At 45.1% G+C, this 25,482-nt stretch overlaps 1 protein-coding gene and 1 long non-coding RNA gene across 2 annotated transcripts; one reads left to right on the top strand and one right to left on the bottom strand.

Moving 5' to 3' along the window:
• Positions 1-1,972: 1,972 nt before the first annotated feature.
• On the bottom strand, positions 1,973-6,292 carry LOC127055721 (uncharacterized). The gene is made up of 2 exons (XR_007775586.1): positions 6,197-6,292; positions 1,973-2,266 (listed from the first exon to the last, which is right to left on the bottom strand). It is a non-coding gene; the product is annotated as an uncharacterized LOC127055721 (long non-coding RNA).
• POGLUT1 (protein O-glucosyltransferase 1) lies at positions 5,107-24,947 on the top strand. The gene is made up of 11 exons (XM_050960254.1): positions 5,107-5,682; positions 8,179-8,269; positions 8,888-9,031; positions 11,919-12,054; positions 14,759-14,880; positions 17,288-17,347; positions 19,052-19,151; positions 22,014-22,072; positions 22,749-22,916; positions 23,688-23,744; positions 24,331-24,947. Exons 1-11 carry the CDS (start codon positions 5,604-5,606, stop codon positions 24,485-24,487), a joined length of 1,173 nt encoding a protein of 390 aa, XP_050816211.1. The 5' UTR covers positions 5,107-5,603; the 3' UTR covers positions 24,488-24,947.
• Positions 24,948-25,482: the final 535 nt, after the last annotated feature.

Below are 25,482 nucleotides of genomic sequence, written 5' to 3'. Positions count from 1 at the left end.
ACAACAGTACATGTCACCGCCTTCCCCCATACATACAAGAGAGTCTGAAAACTAACCAAGAATCACAATGGTTTTCTTTAAAAAATCTCATTTTGGGGGACATCTGAATCATGATTTTCAGACTGCTGGGGGTGGCAGTACTATGTAACACCAAAAGGCCCATGACTATGAATGAAGGTCAAGAGCTGAAGGAAAGGCCTGTCCATTCTTTGAGGAACTAAACAGCATACCTAGGACTTGCTTTTCAATACAGCCTGATGTAAGGGACAAAGAGAGGGAATCTTTGTTGCACAGCAGATGACAGGAATGAGGAGTGAATTCCAAATTCTGGGATCCTGGAGAGACTCAAGATCTGGATTTGGTAGCACGGCACAACCTATAGCTTTTTCCTCTATTGGGCCCTGAGATCTCAGAATTCTTCCCCAAGCACCCATCTTCTGTGCCATAATGACTATCTGCGCAAGGACATTGCACACTGCAGGTTTACAGCCAACAGCTTTTCTGCTCCCGGCAGATGGAGCATAATGAAAATGGGTTTCTGCTGGTACTTGTCCTGACAGAAAAATTGAGGGAGGAATGATGTTTGAAACAGCCAGGTGTTCCTTCCACAAAGCTCCAGGCTTGGAAGGAAATTGGGGAGAGGAGGGAAGGTGAGGCAAGGTTGGTATTTGAAATGAGAATTAAGGGGTTCCAATTAAGCTCACAGCCAAGTCACTTTGGGAAGGCTCCAAGCTTAAGAAAAGCTGCATAATCCAAAAGCAATCATCAATGGCCTGAGGTATTTTCATTACATAAAGCTGGAGGGTGGGGGGAAGAGTCTATCTATGGCTTCACAGGAGTTTCTTCTTAAAATCATGCATCTTAACTTCTTAAACCTCATGCATCTGACGAAGTGGGTATTCACTGACAAAAGCTCATGCTCCAAAACGTCTGTTAGTCTATAAGGTGCCACAGGACTCTTTGCTGCTCTTCTTAAACTTGACCATGAAGGTAGATTTACCTCAAATGAGTTGAGCCCTGGAAAGACTTAGTGGCTATTGACTATTTCTGCTGTCTGCCTAAAAGAGAGCACTGCAAATGACAACCTTCTGCTGCAGAGCCATTTACTACAGTCCTACTGGCTGTGTGACAGGTTGGCATGCAACTTACAAGAGGCAACCACAATGAGAACATTGACACAGGACATGGATGCCACAAGTAGGTGATCAGAGGCAACAATGGGGAAATATGTTCTGGAACTTGAAATGGGAGACAAACAGAGAACAACACTATTAATAGTAATATAGCAGTTCGATCAGATGTGTAGGAAGGCCCAGGGAGAGATGGGGTCTCGGGCAACTGTATAGGTGACAAAGATCTAAGGCATTCACGCTATGCTTGCCTTTTCAGGCTTTTGTAAGATTTATAAGCCTAGCCACCACAATTAATAGGCAGCAGTTTTAAAAGAAGCAAAACGAAATACTACTTCACACAATGCACAGTCAATGTGTGGAAGCCATTGCCAGGGGATGTTGTGAAGGGCAAAACTATAACTGGATTAAAAAAAGAATTGGATAGGTCCGTTAATGGCTATTAGCCAAGATGGTCAGGGATGCTACCCTCTGCTCTGGGTGTCCCTACGCCTCTGACTGATCCAGTATGGCCATTCTTATGTTCTTAATTTTAGGATTATTCACATCACTTGCACAGTTGCAACAGTAACAGCTTAGAAGAGGAACAGAAAAATTGATTGTTTAAACAGAAAGCAAGAAGACTGCTCCTGACAACCATTGAGAGGAGTAGATTCTTTTCCTGACCTAATGGGTTTTTGCGAGGAGGCTCATATGCCAAGAAAAGTTTTTTGGATCAGCATATGAGGAATGCCTTAGATTTTCCAATTTCTCACTGTAGGTAGTGTTACCACTTTTGACCTAAGTGGCTAATCACAGTTTAGGTCCCTGCAGGTTGTTCCAGTTAGGAGAAGAAATCTATGATGGGTTCAGGTACCTTTAATGCAATCTTTTTTTCATTTAGAGAGAATGTACAACTTTCTGTTTCCCTGAACATGGGAGGAGCTAAACAATAGGAGACCGTTTCCTTGCTCACAGCCCGAAACCTCACAGTCCTGTACTTCTTTTTGCCAGAACCTGGCCCAAAAGCTCTCTCTCCACTTTTCCAGGACCACACACTAAATGCTTGTTCAGAGCATGCCTGATGCTTCCTTGCAGCCTTGTCTCTCAGCTTTTCTGTAGTTTCTTAGAAATCAGATGAGACCAGCGTCAGATACCTGCATTTAAGAAAAAAAAAATTACAAAGCAAAAGGAAAAACAATGAAAAACCTTGTTGTATGTACCAATAATTTTCAGGCATGTCCAGGGATGAAAGTAAGCTAGGCCACTTATTGGTACAGGCAGGGGGGAGGTGCGGGGGGGGATTGCTCCGGCCCCAGCCCCTGGAAGGGGTGGGGTCTTGGGCAGAAGAGGCAGGGTTGGGGGTCAGCATTCCCCAATTAGCCCTTTCAGGCCACCTGGTCTGCACTGCCCAGGGCTCCCGTGTTGATTTAAAGGACCCAGAGCCCTGGACCCTTTTAAATTGCTGGCCCCAGGGCAACTGCTCCCTTTGACCCCTTCCCCACCCATAGAAGTCTGCGGGGGGGAGGAGCAGACAATGGGACAGGGACATTAAAGCACTATAGGACCCTTTGCCGATGCAGCACTTTAATGTTGCTGTGCCCCCCTGCCGACCGGGGGGCACAGGCACATTAAAGCACTGCCGCAGCAAAGGACCACCAATGTAGGGATGGGCAGTAATGTTAAAGCACTGCCATGGTAAATGGCTCTGCAGTGCTTTAATGTCCCTGCCCCACTGAGGATCCTTAAAGCGCTGCTGCAGCAAAGGACCATCCTTAAAGTGCTTTAATGTTGCTGCCCATCCCCTTCCAACCCCTCCACCCCACCCCCGTCAGCAGCCCAGCCTGTACGGATCCTACCAGCAGGGCTGCCGACAGGGGAGACAAAAGGGGCAGGGACATTAAAGCAGCGCTTTAATGTGGGCTGGGTATGGACTGGTGCAGGTTCTTACCAGTATGGAGTACCAGCCCCTACCAGCTCACTTTCACCCCTGGGCAAGTCTCTCAGTACAACCTACCTCCTTGCAGGTATTTAGGACTTGTCTGCTCTTAGAAGTTAGGGCAACATAGCTACGGTACTCAGAATTCACACCCCTGAGCACCATAGTTAAGCCTATTTAACCCCCAGTGTAAACACAGCTAGATTGATGGCAGAATTCTTCTGACAACACAGTTTCTGCTGCTCAGGGAGGTGGATTAACTACACAAATAGAAAAACACTTCTATCACTGTAGGAAGCATTTATACTATGGTGCTGCACCACCATAGCATCTGTAATGTAATGTAGACATACTCTTGGGAGAGGACAGGATTCCTATACTTCCCTGACTTCCTAGCTTGCTTTGCCCTAGGCAAGGACTACATTACTACATTTCCCAGAATCCCACTCGCCCGGATCTCAAAAAATAAGGTAGTTCCTATCTGCTCTGAGACTGCCTTATCTATCTCAGGTTTTCAATATTTGTTTATAGACAGGATCAGAAGCACATATAAAGGATGGTTGGGAGAGAGGAAAAAAAAGGAGAGGGGGTGACCAACGTTACTCTCAGAAATTGACTATTTTCTGAAACTTTTTATCCAGCTTGTAACATCCTTCCAGGAAGATGCATCGCTTCTCTTATGTATTCAAGTCACACCATAATTAACAGATTACTTCAATCTGGTTTCAGATAACATAGTTACACAGGCCATTGCTAGACACTGTGGACAAGGCATCATTCTCAAAATATTTTTATCTCTAATGGTTTCCAACAAAAAAAGTGGCTTTCAAAACAGTAATGCAGCCTTCTCGAATTGGTTGGCACTTTTGAAAATAGGTAGCAAATTCACAGATACATAGATTATAAGGCCAGGTCTACACAACAGGCTTTTCTTGGTATAACTACATTGTTCAGGGTGTGAAAAATCCATAGCTCTTGTGTGACATAGTTATACCGACCTAACTCCAAATATAAACAGTGCTATGTTGATGGGAAAGCTTCTCCTGTGGCCATAGCTATTGCCTCTCAGATAGGTGGATTAGCTACACTAATGGAAGAAGCTTTCCTGTTAGCATAGTAGCATCACCAGTAAAGCACGACAGCAGCACAGCTGCACCACTGCTGTGCTGTACGTGAAGAGAAGCCCTAAGACCGGAGGGAATCACTGTGATCTTCTAATCTGAGCTCCTGCATAACACAAGCTAGAGAACATCCCTGAATTTATTCCTGTTTGACCTAGAAAAGGATCTAATCTTGATTTAAAAAACAGCCTGTGATGGAGAATCCACCGCAACTCTTGTTAAGTTTTCCCAATAATGAATTACCCTCACTGTTATAAATGTGTGCCTTATTTCAAGTCTGAATTTGTCAGCTTCAGTTTCTACCCACTGGATCTTGTTATCCTTTGTTTGCTAGCCTGAGGAACCCATTATCAAGTTTGTGTTCCTCATGTAGGTACTTACAGACTGATCAAGTCACCCCTTTACCTTGTCTTTGTTAAGGTAAATTGATTGAGCTTCTGGAGTCTCTCACTATAAGACATGTTTGCTAATCATTTACTCATTCTTGTGGTGCTTCTCTGAATTCTTTCCAATTTACCAATTTCCTTCTTGGTTGACACCAGAAATGGACACAGACTTCCAGCAGTAATAGCACTAGTGCATTGTCTGGGCACTAGCTTCAAGCAAATGAACCCCTCAGCCCTGGCTCTCACCCCCTTTACTTACCCTGTGCAGTGTCCTTTGGAGGGGTAGAGTGACCAGACAGCAAGTGTGAAAAATTGGGACTGGGTGGGGAGTCATAGCCACCTATATAACATAAAGTCCCAAATATCAAGACTGTCCCTATAAAATTGGGACAGCTGGTCTCCCTACTGAAGAGACAGGACATAGGTGCTGGAACTATGGTGCTGCCACACCTCCTGGTGTGAAGTGGTTTCCATCATATACAGGGTTTACAGTTGGTTTGATGGCTCTTAGCACCCCCCACTATACAAACTGTACCCCTGAGGTGGGGCAATTCCCAGGTGACGTTCACATGCTCCTTGCGTACACCCAAGCCAGCAGGGTTAGTGAGGGGCTCCAGGGCTGCGATCCACACCGCAGTCACCCTGGACAGGGAAGGGCAGTGGTCTGGGTTCACCCCCTGCCCAGGGCTGAGAGCGGGGGAGGGGGGCCGAGGGAGGCTGGGGATGTCCCAGACCTGCACCCAAATCTCTCTGAGATGTAACGTGCAAGCGTCCGGCACTACAACTCCCAGCAGGCAAAGCGAGTTTTGTCCCGGATGCCAGCGGCGACGGGACCGATGAGGAATTGACTAGGGCGGCCATCTTTGTGAGGGGCGAGCTGCCACCTTCCCCGCTGCGGCGGCCATCTTTGTGTGGGGGCGCTTTTCGCCCTTCGCTCCCCCGACTTCTTATTTTCTTGAATCAGCCGGCGGCCCGATGGAAGGTGGAGGGGCCGGCCGGGGGCGCGCAGGCGCAGTAAGTGGGCGGCGACTGCCCGCCGGGCTGCACAATGGGGCCGCTGGTGGCGTGGACGCTGCGAGTGGCTGCCTGGTCCCAGCTGGTTCCCAGCCCGGGGAGCAGCGCCGCAGGTGAGAGGCTGCGATCGGGGCGGGGGTCCCTCCCAGCAGCAGCCCCCCGCACTGGGGAGCGGGGTATTTCCCACCCCCAGAGCCCCGGGACCCGTCCTGCTTTGCCCGCTGCCGCCTCTGGCTCTGAGTCGTCCTCTCCCGCTCGTGCCTTCCCCTGCGTCCCCAGTGCTCACTTCCTCTCGCCTCCAGCTGGAGACTCGGGCTTCTCCGCTCCGGGCCCTTGCAGCTCTGCCCCCATCCCCGCCTGCAGCCGGGTCCCGTGTGAGCTCTTCTGCCCGCCTAGGAGAGGCTGCCACTTCCGTTTGGATCAGCCTCCTGCTGGTCACTGTGCAAGCTTCCTCAGCCGCCTCGCAGGCCTCCGTGACCAACCCGCTCTACTCAGATGCTGTCTGCGGCGTAGTTTAGGATAGGAAGTACACACTCCTATATCCAAATGAAGTTACTCTCCACTCTGGGGTTTCATTTATTAGTATAAAGTAGTTTAACTGAAAGCCGGAGACTTCTCCAGGCTCACCACTTCATGATGCTTCTCCTGGACTTCTATTTCCCTCTGAAGAGTTTTGCTGCTGTTCTTTATTGCAAGTAGTTCCAACCAGCTGGTATAAAGAGCTTCTTCTTTGACCCTGGGTTTACTCTAGTGCCACCCACAGGAGCCTCCTTGTAGGTCTGTGTCTACTCTTTACCCTTGTATCAGGCCTCAGCTCCCCAGACTTCTCTAAGCAGGGTACTTCTGCCAGCCAACTTTAGGATTCTTTGAAAAGACTCACCCTTACTCCTGATCTCTCATTCCTGAGAAAGCAGGATCCCTCTTATATGAAGCCTCACCCCAGACTACCATCCTGTGATGCCTGACCACATGACCCAACCACCAGCCAAATCTGAACTCATCACCTGGGAGGTGGAAAACTAGGCACAGGTCGGGATCAGCCTCACTCCCCTTACAAGGTGACAAAGAGTCCTGTGGCACCTTACAAACTAAGGGCTTGGCTACATTGGCGCTTTATAGCACTGCAACTTTCGCGCTCAGGGGTGTGAAAAAACACCCCCCTGAGCGCTGCAAGATACAGCGCTGTAAAGCCTCAGTGTAAACAGTGCCACAGTGCTGGGAACACAACTCCCAGCACTGCAAGCTACACCGTAAGGGATGTGGTTTACGTGCAGCGCTGGGAGAGCTCTCTCCCAGCGCTGGCGCTCCGACCACACTCTCACTTCAAAGCGCTGCCGTGGCAGCGCTTTGAAATTTCAAGTGTAGCCATACCCTAACAGATTTATTGGAGCATAAGCTTTTGTGGGTGAATATCCACTTCATCAGATGTCGTGCATCTGACGAAGTGGGTATTCACCCACAAAAGCTTACGCTCCACTACTTCTGTTAGTTTGTGAAGTGCCACAGGACTCTTTGTCCCTTTTTACAGATCCAGACTAACACGGCTGCTCCTCTGATACCTGTCCCCTTAAAAGGCTAGCCCACCTAGTGACAGAGGTATTTTACAGTTGTAATAGGAGAGTAGCCCAGCTAGTGCAGAGTGCACCTTCTTGAGATGGCTCTGTGCATGTTCACTGATTGCTTTGGAGTAGTACTAGTAATATACAGCACCTACATCACACATGTCCCTTTATCTAGATGTTTGGTTGAGTAAGGACAATGCCTTGACAGGAATCCAAGATTTGGTCTCTGGTACCTAGGAGAGTAAGGGGCAGACATTACTGAGCTTTCTTTCTGCCCCTCTCAGAAGTGGGGAAAAATCAAAGGAGAGCTGATTCCCAGATTCCAAGGCCAGAAGGGACCATTGTGATCATCTAGTCTGACCTCCTATAAAGCACAGCCCATAGAACTTCCCCATAATAATTCCTAGAGCAGATCTTTTAGAACAACATCCAATCTTGATTTAAAAATTGTCTGTGTTGGAGAATCCACCGTGACCCTTGGTAAATTGTTCCAGTGGTTATTTTCTCTCACCCTTAAAAATTGATGTCTTATTTCCAGTTTGAATTTGTCTATCTTCAATTTCTAGCCATTAGGTCATGTCTTAACTAGGTAGCATGTACAAGTAAAAATACTTTCCTTTAAAACACAGGTTCAAATCCAGCTCTCTCTAGCACTGACCAGAGTCATTGCTACCTAATGCTTGTTCAGTGGCTTATGTGAATTGAGTCTGTTCTTTCAATCTGGATTGAGGAATCCACATTAAAAGAACCACTGTCACCTCTGGCACCCCCTTGCTGACAGTTTCAATGGAGAAGTCATGAACTGAATAAACATGGACATTCAACTCCCTCTCACACCTAGAGGCAGCAGCACCACCATGTAATGTGTTAGACACATAGATAAGAGTAGTACAGAAGTGGTCTGTGGTGTTCGACACACACCATTGGTGTCATCAAACCAGCTGGCTTTCATGGACTGGAAGATCCATTCATCTCCTGGTAGCTGCTGTGATAATATAATGGATGTACTATACTAAGTCTTTTTTGTTCTCTCTTTCTTTCTTCCAGATGCAAAATGGAAACATTTCATTGGCCAGATTGACAGAGCAGTGGAGAGCTACAGACCATGTATAAGGGAGAACTGCAGCTGCTACCAAAGGTGAGGGCATGTTTTCCTGGTTGCTTGAGGGGCCCTCTGGCATGAGAGAGAAAATACTCTTGCAGTGCACTGATACGTAGGGTGTAGCTGTTAAGTGGCTGAGAGCTAACCTATCATATCTTCAACCAAGGAGGGAAAACTAGTATTAAAGGGAACACTATTGATGGCCGTCTAAAAAAAATTAGTTGATGGTTCCTACTGTTTCCTAGAGAAGGGACATCCACACACAAAAGCTACCCTCCTAATTTTCTCCTTGTTGGCAGCATCAGCAGTAAAGCAGGTGACTAACTGGACCATAGTCTACTCTAAATGCTCCTTTTGCCCTCCTGCTGATGGCCACTGCAGAGCAGGACTGCATCACTGGCTTCCTGTGCTTTAACAATCCTGTGGATAAGGGCTTTAGTCTCTGCCCATGTTTATCTGATACCTCTAAACAGCACCATGCTTTTAAACGAAGACAGTGGTGGGAAGAGAAGGAAGAATCAAAATGTGCAGCCTACACAGTGGAGTACTTGGAAGACAAGAAAGCCATCAGAGTAAAGTTAGGAAACATGAGAACTGGGAATGTAATATCTTCCCTAATGTGTCTAATGAAAGATAGTGTCTCTTCTTTCTCAGTGTTAGGGAGCAGGACTTGGCTCCCTTTCAAGGAGGCATCTCCAAGGACCTGCTGTCCGATGTGGTTAGCCGGAAGCTTGGGACGCACTACCAGATCATCAAGAGCAAGTTGTACCGTGAGCATGACTGCATGTTCCCTGCTAGGTGAGAGCAATGCAGAAAATCTCATCCATGCCACAGGGAAATAAAAAATTACTCCAGAACCAGCCACATGACCACTTACTGAACGGAGGAGTGTTTTGACAGGTCTCAGTCCCACTGTGTGAGGGAAGATCCTGATGGAGCGTGCACTGGATTGAAATCTAGGCTCTGCAATTAGTTGGACCAGGGATTAGAAGAGGTTAGAGTCCCAGAGAAGGCTGGCTTAAATTTTTGTGGGGAGCAAGGTTGGCTGAAAGGGATAATTTTCATTGTTGCTTAGATCAAGGTTGGGTTGAGGGTCAGAGAGGGCTAGTGACTGTATCCAAGCTACCTTTATAGTGTGGAAAGATAATTTAGTGCTCTTTTGTTCAATGGAGTGAGAGGATCCAGAGGGAAGATTCTAATCTATTTTCCCTGCATTTGCACCCTCTATCATAGTAACATCCCTTTAGTGAAAAGGGTTGGATGCAGATGCTTTCGCGGTCCATCAGTGCTGCTCCTCAATTAACCAGGAGGGTTTACTGCAAAGTAGGGTGGGTGAAAATCTTGGTTAAAAAAATTCAGAAATATTTTTGTTTTAAATTATGATTTTTTTTTTAAAAAATATCTTTTTATAATGCATTGCTCATTTTTTACTTTCTTCCTATTTAATGGTCTTTAATCATTAAAACAGGTTTGTTTTGTAATTGTTTCTTTAATTCATTTCTTAACTGTTAGTTGGATTTCAGGTTTTACATAGTTATTTTTTTCTGCTAAGGAGATTCCATGATTAAAATGCTCATCTGTGACATGTGAAAAAAACAAACATGTCTAGGGCCTCAGTAACATTCTCACAACTTTTCAATAGACTACCCTTCCTAAAGTCAAGAAAGCTTGAAATGTTTTGACCAAACTATAGTCCTCCATTAGAGGTTTCCTATTTTGAAGTTACTGGGACATGCTGTCCAAGTTGCTTAGGGGCTTTTGAAAATCCCACCAGTAGGTACATAAATCTGGGTACTGGCTCTGTTTTTGTAACTTTTCACATGTGTGTATTAAAAAGTTCACAATAAGTTTGTTAATATATTGAAAGTATAAATAACTTTTCATTGGTAACATAGTGTCAAAATCTTTATCACTTCAATACAAAATTGCTTCTAAGAGAAGTTTTTAATGGAAATACAGTTTTAGCTTCAGAGACTGCAAACTTCTATGCACATGTTTAACTTCAAACATCTGAGTAATGGAAGTCGGTGAGACTATTTGTGGGACTAAAGTTCTGTACCCAAGTTTTTCAGGCTAAGAGCCTTCATTTTCAATATTTTGAGTTTTTTTCTATATAGCAATTTTGGATGATTAAAATCCCCTCACAGTAACAGCATTTTAAAAAACCCAGCATTTATTATCTAGTTCATTGTACATATTAATGTAAAGTTTCAGTAGCACAAATTTTCAAATTAGTATTACAGAATCTCAACCTGATTTAAATAGTTTGTTTTAAAAAAATAAAATGCATATGATTTAAATCAGTTAATTACATTGTCTTAATTGAAATCACTTCACCCTGCTACAAAGTGACCTGAGATGCTTGCTTCTGTCCCTTGCCAACCCTAGAAGGCAACAGATGAGGGGTCCTTCCCTGCTTATGTGCTTGAGAGTAAAGGATTGACCTAGGAATTGAACTGCAGTGTCTTCCATTAGTGCACAGCCTACTGACCAGATCTTCTCACTTGGGGAAAAATCACTTTAACAGAGTTATCTTGTTCTCTTCTGATCTGTTGCATTATGTTTGTGGCTTCCTCAGTCACTCATTAGGTGAAGAACTCTTCTGTGATGGACGTGAATGCTAAATAAGGGCTAACCCGTTAAATTTCCTATGGTTGGGTTAGGTCAGTCCTTGGCTGGGAGATTCTAGTAAAAGCCCAGGTTCTTCAGCAAGTGGTATTGATGATTTGGTTGGTGCCATGCTACTTTTGAGTCACCCATACAGCCAGCTCCAGCCTGATGTCTTGCTTGAAATGGGCTGTTTCAAACGAGACATAAAACTAAGATTTTGACCACTTATCATAAACAATCCCAGGGCAGTTTTTTCTGCCAGAGTAGGAATGTTTACCCTGCATGATTATAATTACATTCTGCCACTCTAGATTCCCTAGGCAGTTCCATTTGGATGGGTTAGTCTTGATTTCCTGTCCTAGGCAGCTGAGTAGTGGTGTGCGCTCTGAAACTGTTATTATGTTGCCTCCCTGAATTTCAATGGTGGGTGGAGTGATTGCTGTGTCTATTGTCTACAGATTGTACACTTTGTTGAGTGCTTCTGGGGCGTTTGGATGAAAGATACTATGTAAATGTCTATTATTAAGGCCCTACTTAACTTGCGATATTGCAATAATTGCGAATTCTGCAATATTAGGCTTCCACCATAGTTTTGACAGTGGGAGCTACACCGTATACGGGGCTGACAGCAGGAGCCCCTGCTCTCAGCCCCGGGTGGCTGATAGTGGAAAATCGCAGAAAAATAATATTACTTTTCTGCAGTTTTCCATGGCTTGTCCACAACTCAGCCACAATTTTTTGACAATCATCCCATGATTCAAGTCGGGCCTTATCTATAATACATGTAGAAAAACCTACCCAGTAGGCAGTAGTGCCACTCGACAGAAGAGTCCCAACGGTTCATGGAGAAGATGAAAGCATTAATTACCTCACTGTCTTTGTTTCCAGCTAGCCCCAAACCTGGCCATCTCATACTTCAGCGTTTGTGTCCTCCAGCTTCGTTCTCCCTTGTAGCTTTTCTTTTCCACCTTCTTCAGCTCTGCCCCTTCAGAAGAGTAACTGGTGGGGGAAGCAAAGGCCTGGTGACACCAAACCTTTTGCTCATGGCTTTTCGTTGTATGTCAATTCTCTGCAGATGTAATGGGGTCGAACATTTCATTCTGGAGATCAGCAGCCGTCTCCCAGACATGGAGATGGTAATCAATGTGCGAGATTACCCCCAGGTCCCCAAGTGGATGAAGCCAGTCATGCCAGTATTCTCCTTCAGCAAGGTGAGAGTCTGCAGGCACCTTTGTGATAGTGAGGGACACTGTGACCTGCATTTCATCCTCTAGTTCATTGCAGTCACAAGAGTAAGAAGTTATAAATTCCTTTCCTAATGGGACACAGGAATTTTTAAGTGAGTAGGGGTTCTACCACAATGTAATTTCTTTTTCCGATGCCCAGAGGCTCTGAGTCAAAATTACCCTTTTCTTTCAGATACAAAACCTGGAGTTGTTTGCTCTTCATATTTATAGACTTTCTCCTTCTAGCTCTCCAGTGCAAAGAATTAGAAATTTGTTCAAGGGAATGACCCCCTCACAAGCTCATGCTCCAGATAAGTGTCTCATCTGTCCAACAGTGGGGTGATGCATACCGCCACTGGATTTAGTGTTGTTCTCCCTGTGGTTCATTATCAGCTTTAGATCTTTGATAAAGTTATAGTTTCCAGGGATGGCTCCAGGCACCAGCACGCCAAGCGCGTGCTTGGGGCAGCAAGACGCAGGGGGCGCTCTGCTGGTCGCCGCGAGGGCGGCAGGCAGGTTGCCTTCGGCTGCATGCCTGCGGAGGGTCCGCTGGTCCCGCGGCTTCAGTGGACCTCCCGCAGGCGTGCCGCCAAATCCGCGGGACCAGGGATCTCCCGCAGGCAAGCCACCGAAAGCAGCCTCCTGCCATGCTTAGGGCGGCAAAATACCTAGAGCCGACCCTGATAGTTTCATTTTAAGATCACTGTTAAGGGAGCGGGCTTGTGGCCTCACTAAAAACTCAGTTGACCATCATATAGTTGCTTTGAGTTAATTTGCATATTATAATCCTCTTGGTTGATAGTCCAGAAAAGTAACGGTAACTTTTTCTCATAGCTATGAGGTCACACCCGTGAACTCTAGCTTAAAGAATACATCATGGCTGTGAAAAATTACAGGAGTTTATTGAACTTCCTTCTTTATTTCAAGTGGAATGTGGCCAATGGATCCAGCTGCTCAGATACCAGTTGAGGGTACAGTACAAATACTTTTACAGAGCCATTGGGAAGTGCTGATAGACCATTGGATGCTCAATTCTGATAAGGGCCATTTGGCCAGTGAAGTTAAGTGGCATTGCTTAAGGGATTATGTCTTTACGGTGACTTGTAGGACGGTCACCAGGAAGTCTGATGTGGATTAAAGAGAAGCCATGAGAAGCCTAGATGGCAAAGTGTTGCAGGAAATGGTCATAACAGTACTGCCTATTTTATGACCAATAATAACGTTTGTAGCTATATATAATTCATATCCTTTTTAAAAAGGTAATCAAAGCCATGCTTCAGAGTATTCACTGATCATGCTAGTGGTCAGGAAAAGTATTTTTTTCTCCATGTAGAGCATTGCACATCTAATCTGGTGCATTATGGGTTTCTCTTCCACTTTCTCTGTAGCATCTGGTATTAGCCATGGCCCGAGGCAGGATACTGGGTTTAACTGTCGAGCAAATCACATAGCACCTCTTTCCCCTTCGCATACATACACAAACAAAACTAGACTCTTTGTTGGGCATGTGGCCTTTCAGTACTACAAGGATGGCACTGCTACATTCCCAGGGGAGTGGGCGGTAAGTGAGGGCAACACACTGAGAAACAGAATCTAAGCTTGGTTCTGCTTCCCTGGATAAACCTGCAATCCGTGCTCTGCATGTGTGAGGGCATTTGATTGAAACATTTCGCCCAAGTAAAATGTTAGATTGCTGGAAACCAGAAGAAGGCCAGGCAAGTCACAAGAATGGCTTATTTAACACCAGCTGTGCAGGAAGCTTATGTTCAGTGTGGCAGAGCTCTGACCTTGTCCCTATGGGTCCCACGCGGTTTATGTTAGCCTCAGAGGGTCACTGTGACCCTCCACGTAGCCCTTCTCTCTCTAGGGCCAGGGTTACAGTCTACTGAGCCCTTTTCATCATAAGCCAGCAGGGAGGTTGGTGAGAGAACTCCCATAGTCTTTGTTGTCCCTATGGGTTTATTCAAGAACAATTGAGTCTCCCATCCTGACAGGGACCTGTCTTCCCTTCCCAGGAGGTGTTTCTGTAGTGGCAGGTTGGGGGGAACCTGGGCCCGCCCTCTACTCTGGTTTCCGGCCCAGGGACCCTAATGGCAGCATCTGTTGGCAGCCAACCTTTCACTGCCAGAGTTGATACATTTCCCTGGGCTACTTCCCCACAGCTCCCCTGCTTCTCTCTCTCAATGCCTTCTTCACCCTTACTGTAGGACTCCCTTTCAGTGGTTTCAGGGTGTCTTCATTACCCAGCCCTTCAGCCACACTTCCTCTCCTCTGGCTCCCTACCTCTCTTTGGTCTGACTGGAGTGAGCCCTTTTATAGCATCAGAGGGGCCTTAATTAGAGTCAGGTGCTTAACAGCCTCACCTGACTCTTAGCAGGTTAATTGGAGTCAGGTGTTCTCATTAGCATGGAGCAGCCCCTGCTCTGGTCTGTCAGGGAACAGAAAACTCCTTATCCAGTGGCCAGTATATCTGCCTTCTGCTACTCTGCTGTTCCCAGCTGGCCTGGGTCTATCACATCAGGCTAGTTACAAGGAATTGTCCCTATCGTGTGTACTGGCTAAATACCTGTGTGTGTTTATTTTTTTTGTTTTTTAAACAAAACCCAGTTGCTCCTCTTCTTAACAGTGAGGGTGAAACTTGGTTAAATGCATGGCCACTTGTGTACCTGCTGATTTTCCTGTTTTTAAGACTTCTGAGTACCATGATATCATGTATCCCGCCTGGACGTTTTGGGAAGGGGGACCAGCTGTTTGGCCAATTTACCCGACAGGTCTTGGGCGCTGGGACTTAATGAGAGAGGACCTCCGAAGGTACGTTTCAGGAGAGAGGAGGTTTTTTTCATAGAAAAGAAACCGCTCAGCACAACTGTGCAAGAGAACCTCCTAGCATTGATGCAACATGGTGACAATAACTTCTAAGCCAATTAGGTCTATTTTCCTGAAGCCAAATCATCTCGTGCTCAGAGTGACTGTTTTTACACAAGAGAAGAGACAGGACTTTTTAAGACAATAGCTCTCAACCTTTCCGGAGTACTTTACCCACTTCAGGTGTCTGATTTGTCTTGTGTACCCCCAAGTTTCACCTCACTTAAAAACTACTTGCTTACAAATTATTTACTTTCTCATTTTTACCATATAATTATAAAATTAATAAGTTGGAATATAAATATTGTACTTACATTTCAGTGTACAGTAAATAGAGCAGTATAAACAGGTCATTGTCTATATGAAATTTTAGTTTGTACTGACTTTGCTAGTGCTTTTTATGTAGTCTGTTGTAAAACTAGGCAAATATCTAGATGAGTTGATATATCCCCTGAAAGACCTCTGCGTACCCCCAGGGGTACACATACCGCTAGTTCAGAACCACTGATCTAAGGGTAAGTCTGAACTGCAATTAAAAAACCCACGGCTGGCGTGTACTAGCTGACTCGGGCTTGTGGGACATGGACTGTAGAGCTGTTTAATTGCTGTGTAGATGTCCAGTCTTGCAGTTTAATTTCAGGGTAGACATCCCTGCGAGGTTCCCAGCACTCAGGCTGCAGCCCGAGCCAGAATGTTTACACTGCAGTTAAACAGCCCCACAGCACCAACCCCATGAGCCTGAGTCAGCTGGCATGGGTCAGCTGTGGGTGATTGTAGTGTAGACATACCCTAGGGGACCAGAGTCACTGACTAGTAAGGCACGAGAAGTTTGTGAGAGGGTATTTTTCATTTGACCATGATATTCTTTTGTCAGTCTAAGGGTTGGTCTCCCTCAGAGAGCAGCACTTAGGCCTGGTTTACACTACAGAGTTAGGTTGGCCTAAGGCAGCTTACGTCGACCTAACTCTGTAAGCATCCACACTAAAATGTCAGTCCCACTACACCAACTTAACTGCACCTCTGTAAGAGGTGTTACGCTTAAGTCAATGTAGTTAGGTTGACCCCACAGTGTCTATGTAGACACTGCATTGCTTGCATCAACTGTTGATGCCTTTCAGAAGCCATCCCACAATGCCCCACACTGGCAGTTAAATCAGTGCAAGAGCTCCTGGTGAGGACATGCACCGCTGATGCAAGGAGCATAATGTGGACCTGCAAAAGTGATTTAATTACTGCGGCGGCTGTATGTCGATATAACCTAAGTCAATTTCATTTTGTAGTGTAGACTTGTCCATAGGCTATGGGAAGGTGAGCAGATATAGGAGTGCCATGGGAAACAAAGCATTCTGAAGCAAAGATCTGTTAGCAACAGACCCCAGGGTTAAATATTTTCCACCTTGAATTCCGAAGGCAATAATTGATGCCCAAAATACAGGTTTAAAAAAAAACTGGAGGAGCATTAATAAAATAAATCATTATTTCTCAAGCACAGAATTACGCCAGACATCTAATGGCATGATTTTTTAAAAATAGCTTTCCACCTTAAAAAATGTACAATCAGATCCATGCAAGCAGATTCTCCCACCCATATGGACCTCCAGTGACTTCATTGGGGCTCCATGCATGTGCAAAGGTCTACCTGCACAGAGCTGACTGCAGGATTGGGACCTATGTTTTAGACAAGACACAAGTGAGAGCAACAGACATTGGGGAAGAAAGGACAAGGATTACAGAAACTAATCTTGTGGGATAACAATTCTGACATGCATATGTTTTGGTGGATGTGTGAACATACACATTAGACACACAAGCAGTAAATTTAAACTTTCTTTTTATTTTGTTTTTCTAATGGTTCAGTGATGTGTTTAAATTTAAAACGAAGGTGGTTCACGCAACCATTAGCCTGCAAATTTAGGGACTGAACAATGTTTTGCACGTACAAGAGAAGTAGAAAGTAAAAATGCCTAGAAAGTGCTCATTTGATTTGCATGACCGATGCTCAGTGAAATGCAAAAAAAGGAAAGCAGCGGGATAAGTAGTGAAATGTGAACTGGAGTTTTAAAATGATTTAAGTTTCAATAATTCACAGTGCTACTGATAACACAGGAAAGAGTTTGTTTTTGTGTGTATAGATTGATATACACCCCCCTATAACATCTTGGCTAGAGAGCTACCATCTGTGGAAAAGGCCCGTCTTGTTGGGCTTAGCGGAGATGTTTTTCTGCTCTAATGAAAGAATTGGTTCCCATCAAACCTCAAGAATAATGAAATGTGACTATACTGCAGAAACTGAGAACACTTTTTCATGCTTGTGTTAAATTATTTATTCTCACATATTAAAAAATGTTTCCAGATCTGCAGAAAAATGGCCGTGGAAGAAAAAAATCTCCAAAGGATATTTTCGAGGATCCAGGTGAGCGCATTTTCCAACTCCAGGTTATTCTGGCAATATAGGCTGCCAACAGGTGCCAGTTTAATTAAGGCCAAAATAAGGCTGATGAAAATATGCACTAGCTTTTTATTTCTGGGGATCTTTAAGTACTACTTGACACAGCAGCTGCCATTTAAAAAGCAGTATGTGCAGTTCTATGACATTTCCTGTGCTAAGTGTAGGCAATATTGCAAAGACCATGCCAAAGGGAAATAGTGCTGCACAGCAAATAATGCTTTGTTTCACCCTCAGCCCACCACGTGGCTACTGCTGTTTTTGTCCACTTCATGAGGAAAAATACCTGACAGAGTTAGGTTCAGTCACTAGTTTCTGCTTGAATCAGTAAGAAAGCAGAATATGTTTGGCTTGAGGGGCAGTAGTGGAGCTGCATGGGGTTGCATTTAGGGGTACTGCAGCTGGAAGCAAGCCTTCCAGCCCAAATAAATAGACTTGCACTAGCATGCTAAAAAATAGCAGCGGTGGACGTTGTGGCACTAGCAGAGGCTTGGGCTAGCTACCCGAGCTCAGACCCACCCTGCTCCCTGGATCCAAGCTCAGGTGGCCAGTGAGCCTCAACCATTGCCGCAGCATCCACACAGCTACTTTTTAGCGTGCTGGCACAAGCCCCGCTAGCCTGAATCTGTTGACCTGGGCTGGGAGGCTTGCTCTTAGCTGCAGTGCCTTACAGTGTCAGCTGTCTGGATGTGTGAAATTTTCTCTAGGTACTAACCAAAAAATGTAACCAAAATATGTTTCTAAAAAGCAAATTGGGTCCCCCACCTTGTACAACATCCTCTCGGCTCATGTGCCAAGCATTCGCTGCCATTTGCAACTAATTTAGTGTAGTAAGATATACATATAACAATAGCGGTGGTGGGTGTGCTATGAAGAGTTCAGCTGTTTTAGTTCTTAATTAATAAATGGTTTGAATAAGGACTCTTTTTGTTCTGTATTTTGCTTCCCTTGCAATGGGAACTACAGCTACTTTGATATGCATTGGAAGGTTTGTCTGGTATCATCATAACTCCTTTTTGGGCATCTGTATGCTTTATTATGTAATTCTCTGCAGCAGTGCACTTTAGTGAGTCAGCAAGTATCCTTGCAGCAATGATGGGACGAGTAAGGAAGGAGCAGACTATTTTTGTCCTATTGTTTATAGGCTGTGCATTTAAGAAAACAGACATGAAAATGTGCGACTCTCAATAGTGTATCCAGGGGGCAAAGAGAATGAAGATTTCATTCAGGTCACACCCATGTTAATTTTTCTCCTAACAAAGGGCCTAATCCTAAAAGGTGCTAAACATCTCTGAACTTCATAATTTAGATATAAATTGAGAGTAGTCCGCACTTCTCAGGATCAGGCATGAAGATAATAGCTCTTTTGCTGATTTGTTCTGAATAATGTTTAAAGACTATACCACTTAAAACTAAATGGGATAAGGGAATATCACTTAAAGTTATTCCATTTCACATACCCCCTGTCCCCTTTCCCCCAGATATGTCCTCCTACAGATATTGTGAGCAGCATTTACCAATATTGCCTTCAGGCCACACAAGAGCCAATCTGATAGAGACTAGGAGGTAATTCTGTCTTGAATCCCATTGTTAGTTGGCTGTCATGCAGGCGTGCGGAATTGGAGACATTCAGAATGACACTGACTGATCTGAATGTTGTTTCTCTTGCAGAACAAGTCCTGAGAGGGATCCCCTCATTGTTCTGTCTCGAGAGAACCCAGAACTCGTCGATGCTGAGTACACTAAAAACCAGGCCTGGAAATCTGAAAAAGTAACCACTAAGGAGCCAACTGCATAAGCAGCTTAGGAAGCAATAGTTTAAAAAGGGCGATTTCAAGTGCTTTATGTAAATGTTGCTTCTTAGGAGACTGGTGATAATATTGGTGGGGGAGGCTGTGTCACTAGTTAAGCCACTTCTAAGTCAGGCGTTCAAATTTTTGCCATCGGATGGCTGTATCTGTCTAATGTAGGTACGGGCATGGCTCCATCACTGCAGTCTCTGAGCATCTCACAAGTATTTAAAAATAAGTAACAAGCACTCCCCCTTCTCCCAGTCTGCAGGATAAGTAACTTGAGGAGTTTTTTTTCTTGTGTATGTGTGAGAGACACAAAAGAGGTTGTTAAGAGAAAGTGGCATCAGAGAGAGGAGTTTTCCGTGTAGATCTGAATGCAGCGAGAGCCAGGGTCATTTCTATCTCTTTCAGGCATGAGTCCCTTAGGGCTTGTCTACATCACAAAGTTGCAGCGCTGGTGAGGGGGTTACAGTGCTGCAACTTAGGAGGTGTACACATCTGCAGGGCATCACCAGCGCTGCAACTCCCTGTTTGCAGCGCTGGCCGTACTCCCGTATTGTCTCGGGTGTAGAGGATCCAGCGCTGGTGATCCAGCGCTGGTAATCAAGTGTAGACACTTACCAGCGCTTTTCTTGAGCTCCGTGGAATAAGCAGGTATCCCAGCATACCTGAGGAAGCCTCTCCTTCAAGCAGGTCTCTTTCCCTGCGGTTTGCAGGGGGATTCGGGGAACGCGAGAGCAAACCGCGGGGAAGCTGGTCTCCTTCCCCGGTTTGCTCTCGCGTTCCCCGAACCCCCGTGCAAGCAGTTCTCCTTCCCTGCGGTTTGCTCTCGCGTTCCCCGAACCCCCGAGCAAGCAGGTCTCCTTCCCTGCGGTTTGCAGGGGGGTTCGGGGAACGCGAGAGCAAACCGCGGGGAAGCTGGTCTGCTTCCCCGGTTTGCTCTCGCGTTCCCCGAACCCCCCTTGAAGCCGCCCAACAGCGCTGCAGTGTGGCCACATCTAACACCACTTGCAGCGCTGGTTGCTGTAAGTGTGGCCACTCTGCAGCGCTGGCCCTATACAGCTGTACTAATACAGCTGTAACAACCAGCGCTGCAAAATTGTAGATGTAGACATACCCTTAGTGTAACACAAGTCCTGTGAAGTTCTGTTTCCAGCACTTGTGAATCTCCCCCTGGTGGTTGATAGTTTCACTGTTGTGGGAGCTCAGAGGGAGAGAGGCTCTCACAGATAGTTTTGAATCCAACAGAGGGCTTTAAATAGCCGGGAAAGGACTTTGGAGTAGGGTGACCAGATGTCCCGATTTTATAGGGAAGTCCTGATTTTTGGGTCTTTTTCTTATTTAGGCGCCTATTACACTCCCACCCCCATCCCGATTTCTCACATTTGCTGTCTGGTCACCCTACTTTAGAGTGAATTCTGCATGCACTCCCTACTGAATATAGAGAGTGGAGCACTGGAGAGATGTGGTCAGGGTGACCTGTGATGCTACTGGTGTTTTATCCCAGTTAGAGCTTTCCCAGGGTGGGTGGCTTCAATCCTAGAGTTGCAGTAACCAGACCAGTAGGTCATGAATTCATGGATTGCTGTAGCCCAGTCTGTGTTTGATGGACTAGAGCACAATCTTCTTTTTATCTTTTGCTCTCCTGGTTATTTGAGCATCTAGTAGCCTTAACCTGTCCAAGTGAACCCCAAAGCTAGAGACTGACTTGACGAACTGAGGGGAGATGCCCACAATTGTGGGGGAAGCAAGTTCTTTGAAGTGCTTCCCTCTTCTACCAGCTCATTCTTCCCTTGGTTTGGCTTTAGCCAGCTGCCCTTTTTCCAGGTGCTGCTTTTGAATAGGCACTGAGAAATCTGGGCAACTGTGCTGCTCATGTTTGATATAGAGTTGGGTGCTGTCATCTGGAAATGGCTGGCACTTCAGCTCAGGTTGTCTGACTTGCTCCCCCAAAGGCTTCATATATGTGCTGAACAAAAGTGGAGAGGGGAGGGTAGAGCCTCATGGGACTCCACCCATGAGGGCTATAGAGGAACTGTTGCCCATAACAATCTTCTGCTGTTCTGAGAAGAAAGATCTGACCCACTGAAGGCATCCTTCTAGGAAGCTGGACTGAGATATTTCATTGTCAGTGAGGAAAATTCTTGTCAGTTTGCAAAGACCATCACTTAGATTCAGACTGTGGTAGCAGAGCAGGTTCTTTAGGGGACAGAGGGCTGGGCATTCTCTGCTTGAGTTTAAGCCATTGTTGTTCACTGAGGTTTTAGACATGTGGGAGAAGCAACCAGAGACAGTAGCAAAGATTATTTTGGCCCCTGTGATTGAGGGGGTGTGTCTGCTGAGGATGGGGGTCTGGGAGTCAGTGACCAACATGGCTTTTTGCTATCTGCATCTGCTCAGGAGGTTGCAACCCTTCCTCTGTTATGGGGGAAGCTCTCACTGTGGCTGACTGTTAACTCTTCAGGGGACACGTTGGAGGCTTTTTAACAGTTCCTGTACACTAATCAACAACACTTTCCCCCAGCACTATTAACTTAGAAGTTCCAGTGCATACAGAGATGAGGAAAATGCATTGCTAAAGCCCAAGCCTGTTTGTAGTCATTAAGTAAGAGACTTGTTCTTAGAATGTTTGTAACAGACAGAGAATATTTCTCAGGTAAAGATGAGAGAGGCCCCCAAAGATGCTAATGCAGTTAGAAGCCAAACTGGTTTTCCATGACCAGGGAAACTTTTGAGACTTTAGCCTTATTTATGGTTTGTTGAAGAAGAAGCCTCGCGCAAAATGTGATCAGAAAATAAATTGTACTGAAGTAATATTTTGAAGTCTCGTTTTCTTGAAGGACACACTTGGGAAACCGCCTGCGAAGGAAATTCCTCTGGTCGATCACTGCAAATACAAGTGAGGTTTTGCTCAATAAATCTGTTCAGGAGCTGCTGAAATCTTGTCTGATTGTTAGTGTTGCTAGGCTTGTTTGTTTTAATGTGTCATTTTCTTTTTAAGGCCCCAATCCTGCAACTGAATCCATGCAGGCAGGCAGATCTCTGCACCTATGTGGAGTCAATTTAAGGTTTGGGAGAGCTTAGTTTGGCCTCTTTAAATGTCAGTGTCAAGAGACTGCCAAGTCTGGAATGTAAAGGAGAACTGAAGAGTTCTGTGGAAACTAACTACAAAAGTCTCCTTTACACCAAAATGTTTAAAATTAAGCGTGTCCTTTTTACTTCCCTACCAAACCCTGAGTTCAGGGTTCTCTACAGTTGTATATATTACTAATCTCCATAGCATAAGAAATGCAGCTCTTGGTCTGGTATCTGTAATCTGACCTTGGCAGGTGAAGTGTCTTTGTTTTCACTTTGTCACTAGTTCTTACATTAGAGGCAGGGGGGATGGAAAATGCAAACTTGTTAGCTGGAGCCTGGTCTCTCCACGCACATTTTTCATTTGAGGTGAGGGCACTTAGCATTTCAGATTTTAAAAAGCAGCCAAAGTTTCAAAAAAGTGCTTTAAAAAAATCCTGAGTTAGTGGATGGAGAATGCCAATACAAAATCAAATTTTTTTTTGCTTCTCTTTTTACAGATACCTGTTTAATTTCCGAGGGGTAGCAGCCAGTTTCCGCTTCAAACACCTCTTCTTGTGTAGCTCATTGGTCTTTCATGTAGGGGAAGAGTGGCTTGAGTTCTTCTACCTACAGCTGAAGCCTTGGGTACATTACATCCCAGTCAAACCAGACCTCTCTGATGTCAGGTAGGAGACTACAGTTGATTTTCTGGAATGACTCAATGATCCCAAGTGTGTTATGTAGAGTATTTCATGCAGTGGGCTCTATGCTACCCGTGCTACTCAAGGTATGATCAGGCTTGGGTTGTATTGACAAATACCCACGCTCTGCTCATATTTAGTGCACCAAAGGTAGAAAGAACATCATGTGGCATTTGCTGATCCCTTAGACAGTGGGGATATATGTGTTTCATTCTCCTTTCTTTGTAAAAGAAACAAACAAAATTCTCAGTACATATTAGTCATACAGGAAATAGTTTAGAGCCATAGACATGTTGAGGAAAAATATATTATTGGCCTCGTTAGAGACACACAGTAAATGTTGACATTCTTCTAACATAAGTTTGATTATTGAAGGTATTTTTGATTATTCCTTACCTTTTTAGTAGTAATATCTATTCTGAGATCTAGGCCAGGAGGATGTCGCCGATGTTCAGCATACCTTGAACCTAAAGGTTAGAAGTGAAAATTGAGACAAGCCCTCAGTATTTCTGACTTAGAGTAAAAAGGAGAGCAGTCATCTTAGCTGTTAATGGTTCCAAACGTTCGTCAGCTGCCAGAATTCAGATTCCCCCTTGCCCCCCCAAGACTGGTAAAAATTTGGTTATGAAAGTAGCAGCACCAGCCACATGCTTGGCTTTAGGATCCCCAAATCTAGTTCTGCCACAACACACTAGCTGGGTGTGTGGTATTATGCATTGAGCCAATACTTATTGCAATTTTTCTTTTTCCTTTTAGGGAGCTGTTGCAGTTTGTGAAGGAAAATGATGATGTAGCACAAGAAATTTCAGAGAGGTAAATTGTGTATTCTTCCTGATTGACAAACACCCATCCTCCAATACTCTTTGTGCCATACAGCATTCAAAAGAGATACCTGTCAAGTACAGCCTGGTGATAACAGTACACAATGTCTCTATCTTCAGCAGGGAGAGTGGCGAGCGCAGGGTATTGATAACAGAACTCTTCACCTCTAGTTCAAATCTGATCCATATCAATAGTCCTCCAAAGAGGTATCAGATCCTGATAACTTTTGTTCACTGTACAAAATGAATTAGCCCCAGGGAGCAAATATCCATTTTACAAAAATGCTACCACCAGAACTGGCAGTAAATGTCAGATAGGACTGATTGGTGGGGCAATATAGGGGAAGCTTGCAGTGCCACTCGCTAGGCTGTACCTGTCTTGTGAATAATTAGTCATCAGAGCTGCTAGTGGTAATGAAAGGTGTCACATTAATATTAATAATAAACAGTATATACCGCTGTACATCCAAATTCTCATGTTTCCCCATTTTAAAAAAAATAGCTAAATCCAAGGATTTTTCATCTTCCAGGAACAAAGTTTGACTTTGAGCTGTCACTTTATTTTTCTTTGCCTCCAGGGGGCACCAGTTCATCATGGACCACTTGCAGATGGAGGATGTCTCTTGTTACTGGGAGACTCTGCTGACTGAATACTCTAAAGCCCTGACTTACAAAGTTAAGAGGAAGAAAAACTATGATGAGATTGTCTCCAAACACTTGAAAACAGAACTTTAAAACCATTGTGGTTCTCTTTCCGATTCAAGGCCTGGGACTGGTGGTCACTGAAAATCCAAAAACGAGTGTACCTTCTGTTACTCTTCTTCCCTTAGGCCTGGTCTACACTACGCGTTTAAACCGAATTTAGCAGCGTTAAACCGATTTAACCCTGCACCTGTCCACACAATGAGGCCCTTTATATCGATATAAAGGGCTCTTTAAACCGATTTCTGTACTCCTCCCCAATGAGAGGATTAGCGCTGAAACTGGTATTGCCATGTCGGATTAGGGTTAGTGTGGCTGCAAATCGACAGTATTGGCCTCCGGGCGTTATCCCACAGTGCACCATTGGACCGCTCTGGAAAGCAATCTGAACTCAGATGCACTGGCCAGGTAGACAGAAAAAGCCCTGCGAACTTTTGAATTTCATTTCCTGTTTGCCCATCATGGAGCTCTGATCAGCACAGGTGGCGATGCAGTCCCAAATCCAAAAAGAGCTCCAGCATGGATCGTACGGAAGATACTGGATCTGATCGCTGTATGGGGAGACAAATGTGTTCTATCAGAGCTCCGTTACAGAAGACGAAATGAGAAAGCATTTGAAAAAATCTCCAGGCTATGATAGACAGAGGCCACTGCACAGTGCTGTGTGACAAGCGTAACAGAAAGCCAAAGAATCAAATGGACGCTCATGGAGGGAGGGAGAGGGTACTGAGGACTCCAGCTAATCCCACAGTCCCCACAGTCTCTGAAAAGCATTTGCATTCTTGGTTGAGCTCCCAGTGCCTGAAGGGTCAAAAACATTTTCCCGGGTGTTTCAGGGTATGTGTCGTCAATTTACACTCTTCCCGCGACACTGTTTTTGCATTAGGATCTCAACCCAGAATTCCAATGAGCGGGGGAGACTGCGGGAACTATGGGATAGCTACCCACAGTGCAACGCTCCGGAAATCGACGCTATGCTTGGTACATGAACGCACACCGCCGAATTAATGTGCTTAGTGTGGCCGCGT

Source organism: Gopherus flavomarginatus, chromosome 1, assembly GCF_025201925.1.
Source record: "Gopherus flavomarginatus isolate rGopFla2 chromosome 1, rGopFla2.mat.asm, whole genome shotgun sequence".
NCBI lineage: Eukaryota > Metazoa > Chordata > Testudines > Testudinidae > Gopherus > Gopherus flavomarginatus.
The sequence above is the reverse complement of the archived record's forward strand: the minus strand, read 5'-3'. Positions and strand labels throughout refer to the sequence as shown.

Bases quoted from the DNA above. Each gene is read 5' to 3' on its own strand.
- POGLUT1 (XM_050960254.1), top strand. From the start codon at position 5,604: ATGGGGCCGCTGGTGGCGTGGACGCTGCGAGTGGCTGCCTGGTCCCAG. The intron at 5,683-8,178 runs GTGAGAGGCTGC...TCTTTCTTCCAG, and splicing joins CCCGGGGAGCAGCGCCGCAG to ATGCAAAATGGAAACATTTC. The intron at 9,032-11,918 runs GTGAGAGCAATG...AATTCTCTGCAG, and splicing joins GACTGCATGTTCCCTGCTAG to ATGTAATGGGGTCGAACATT.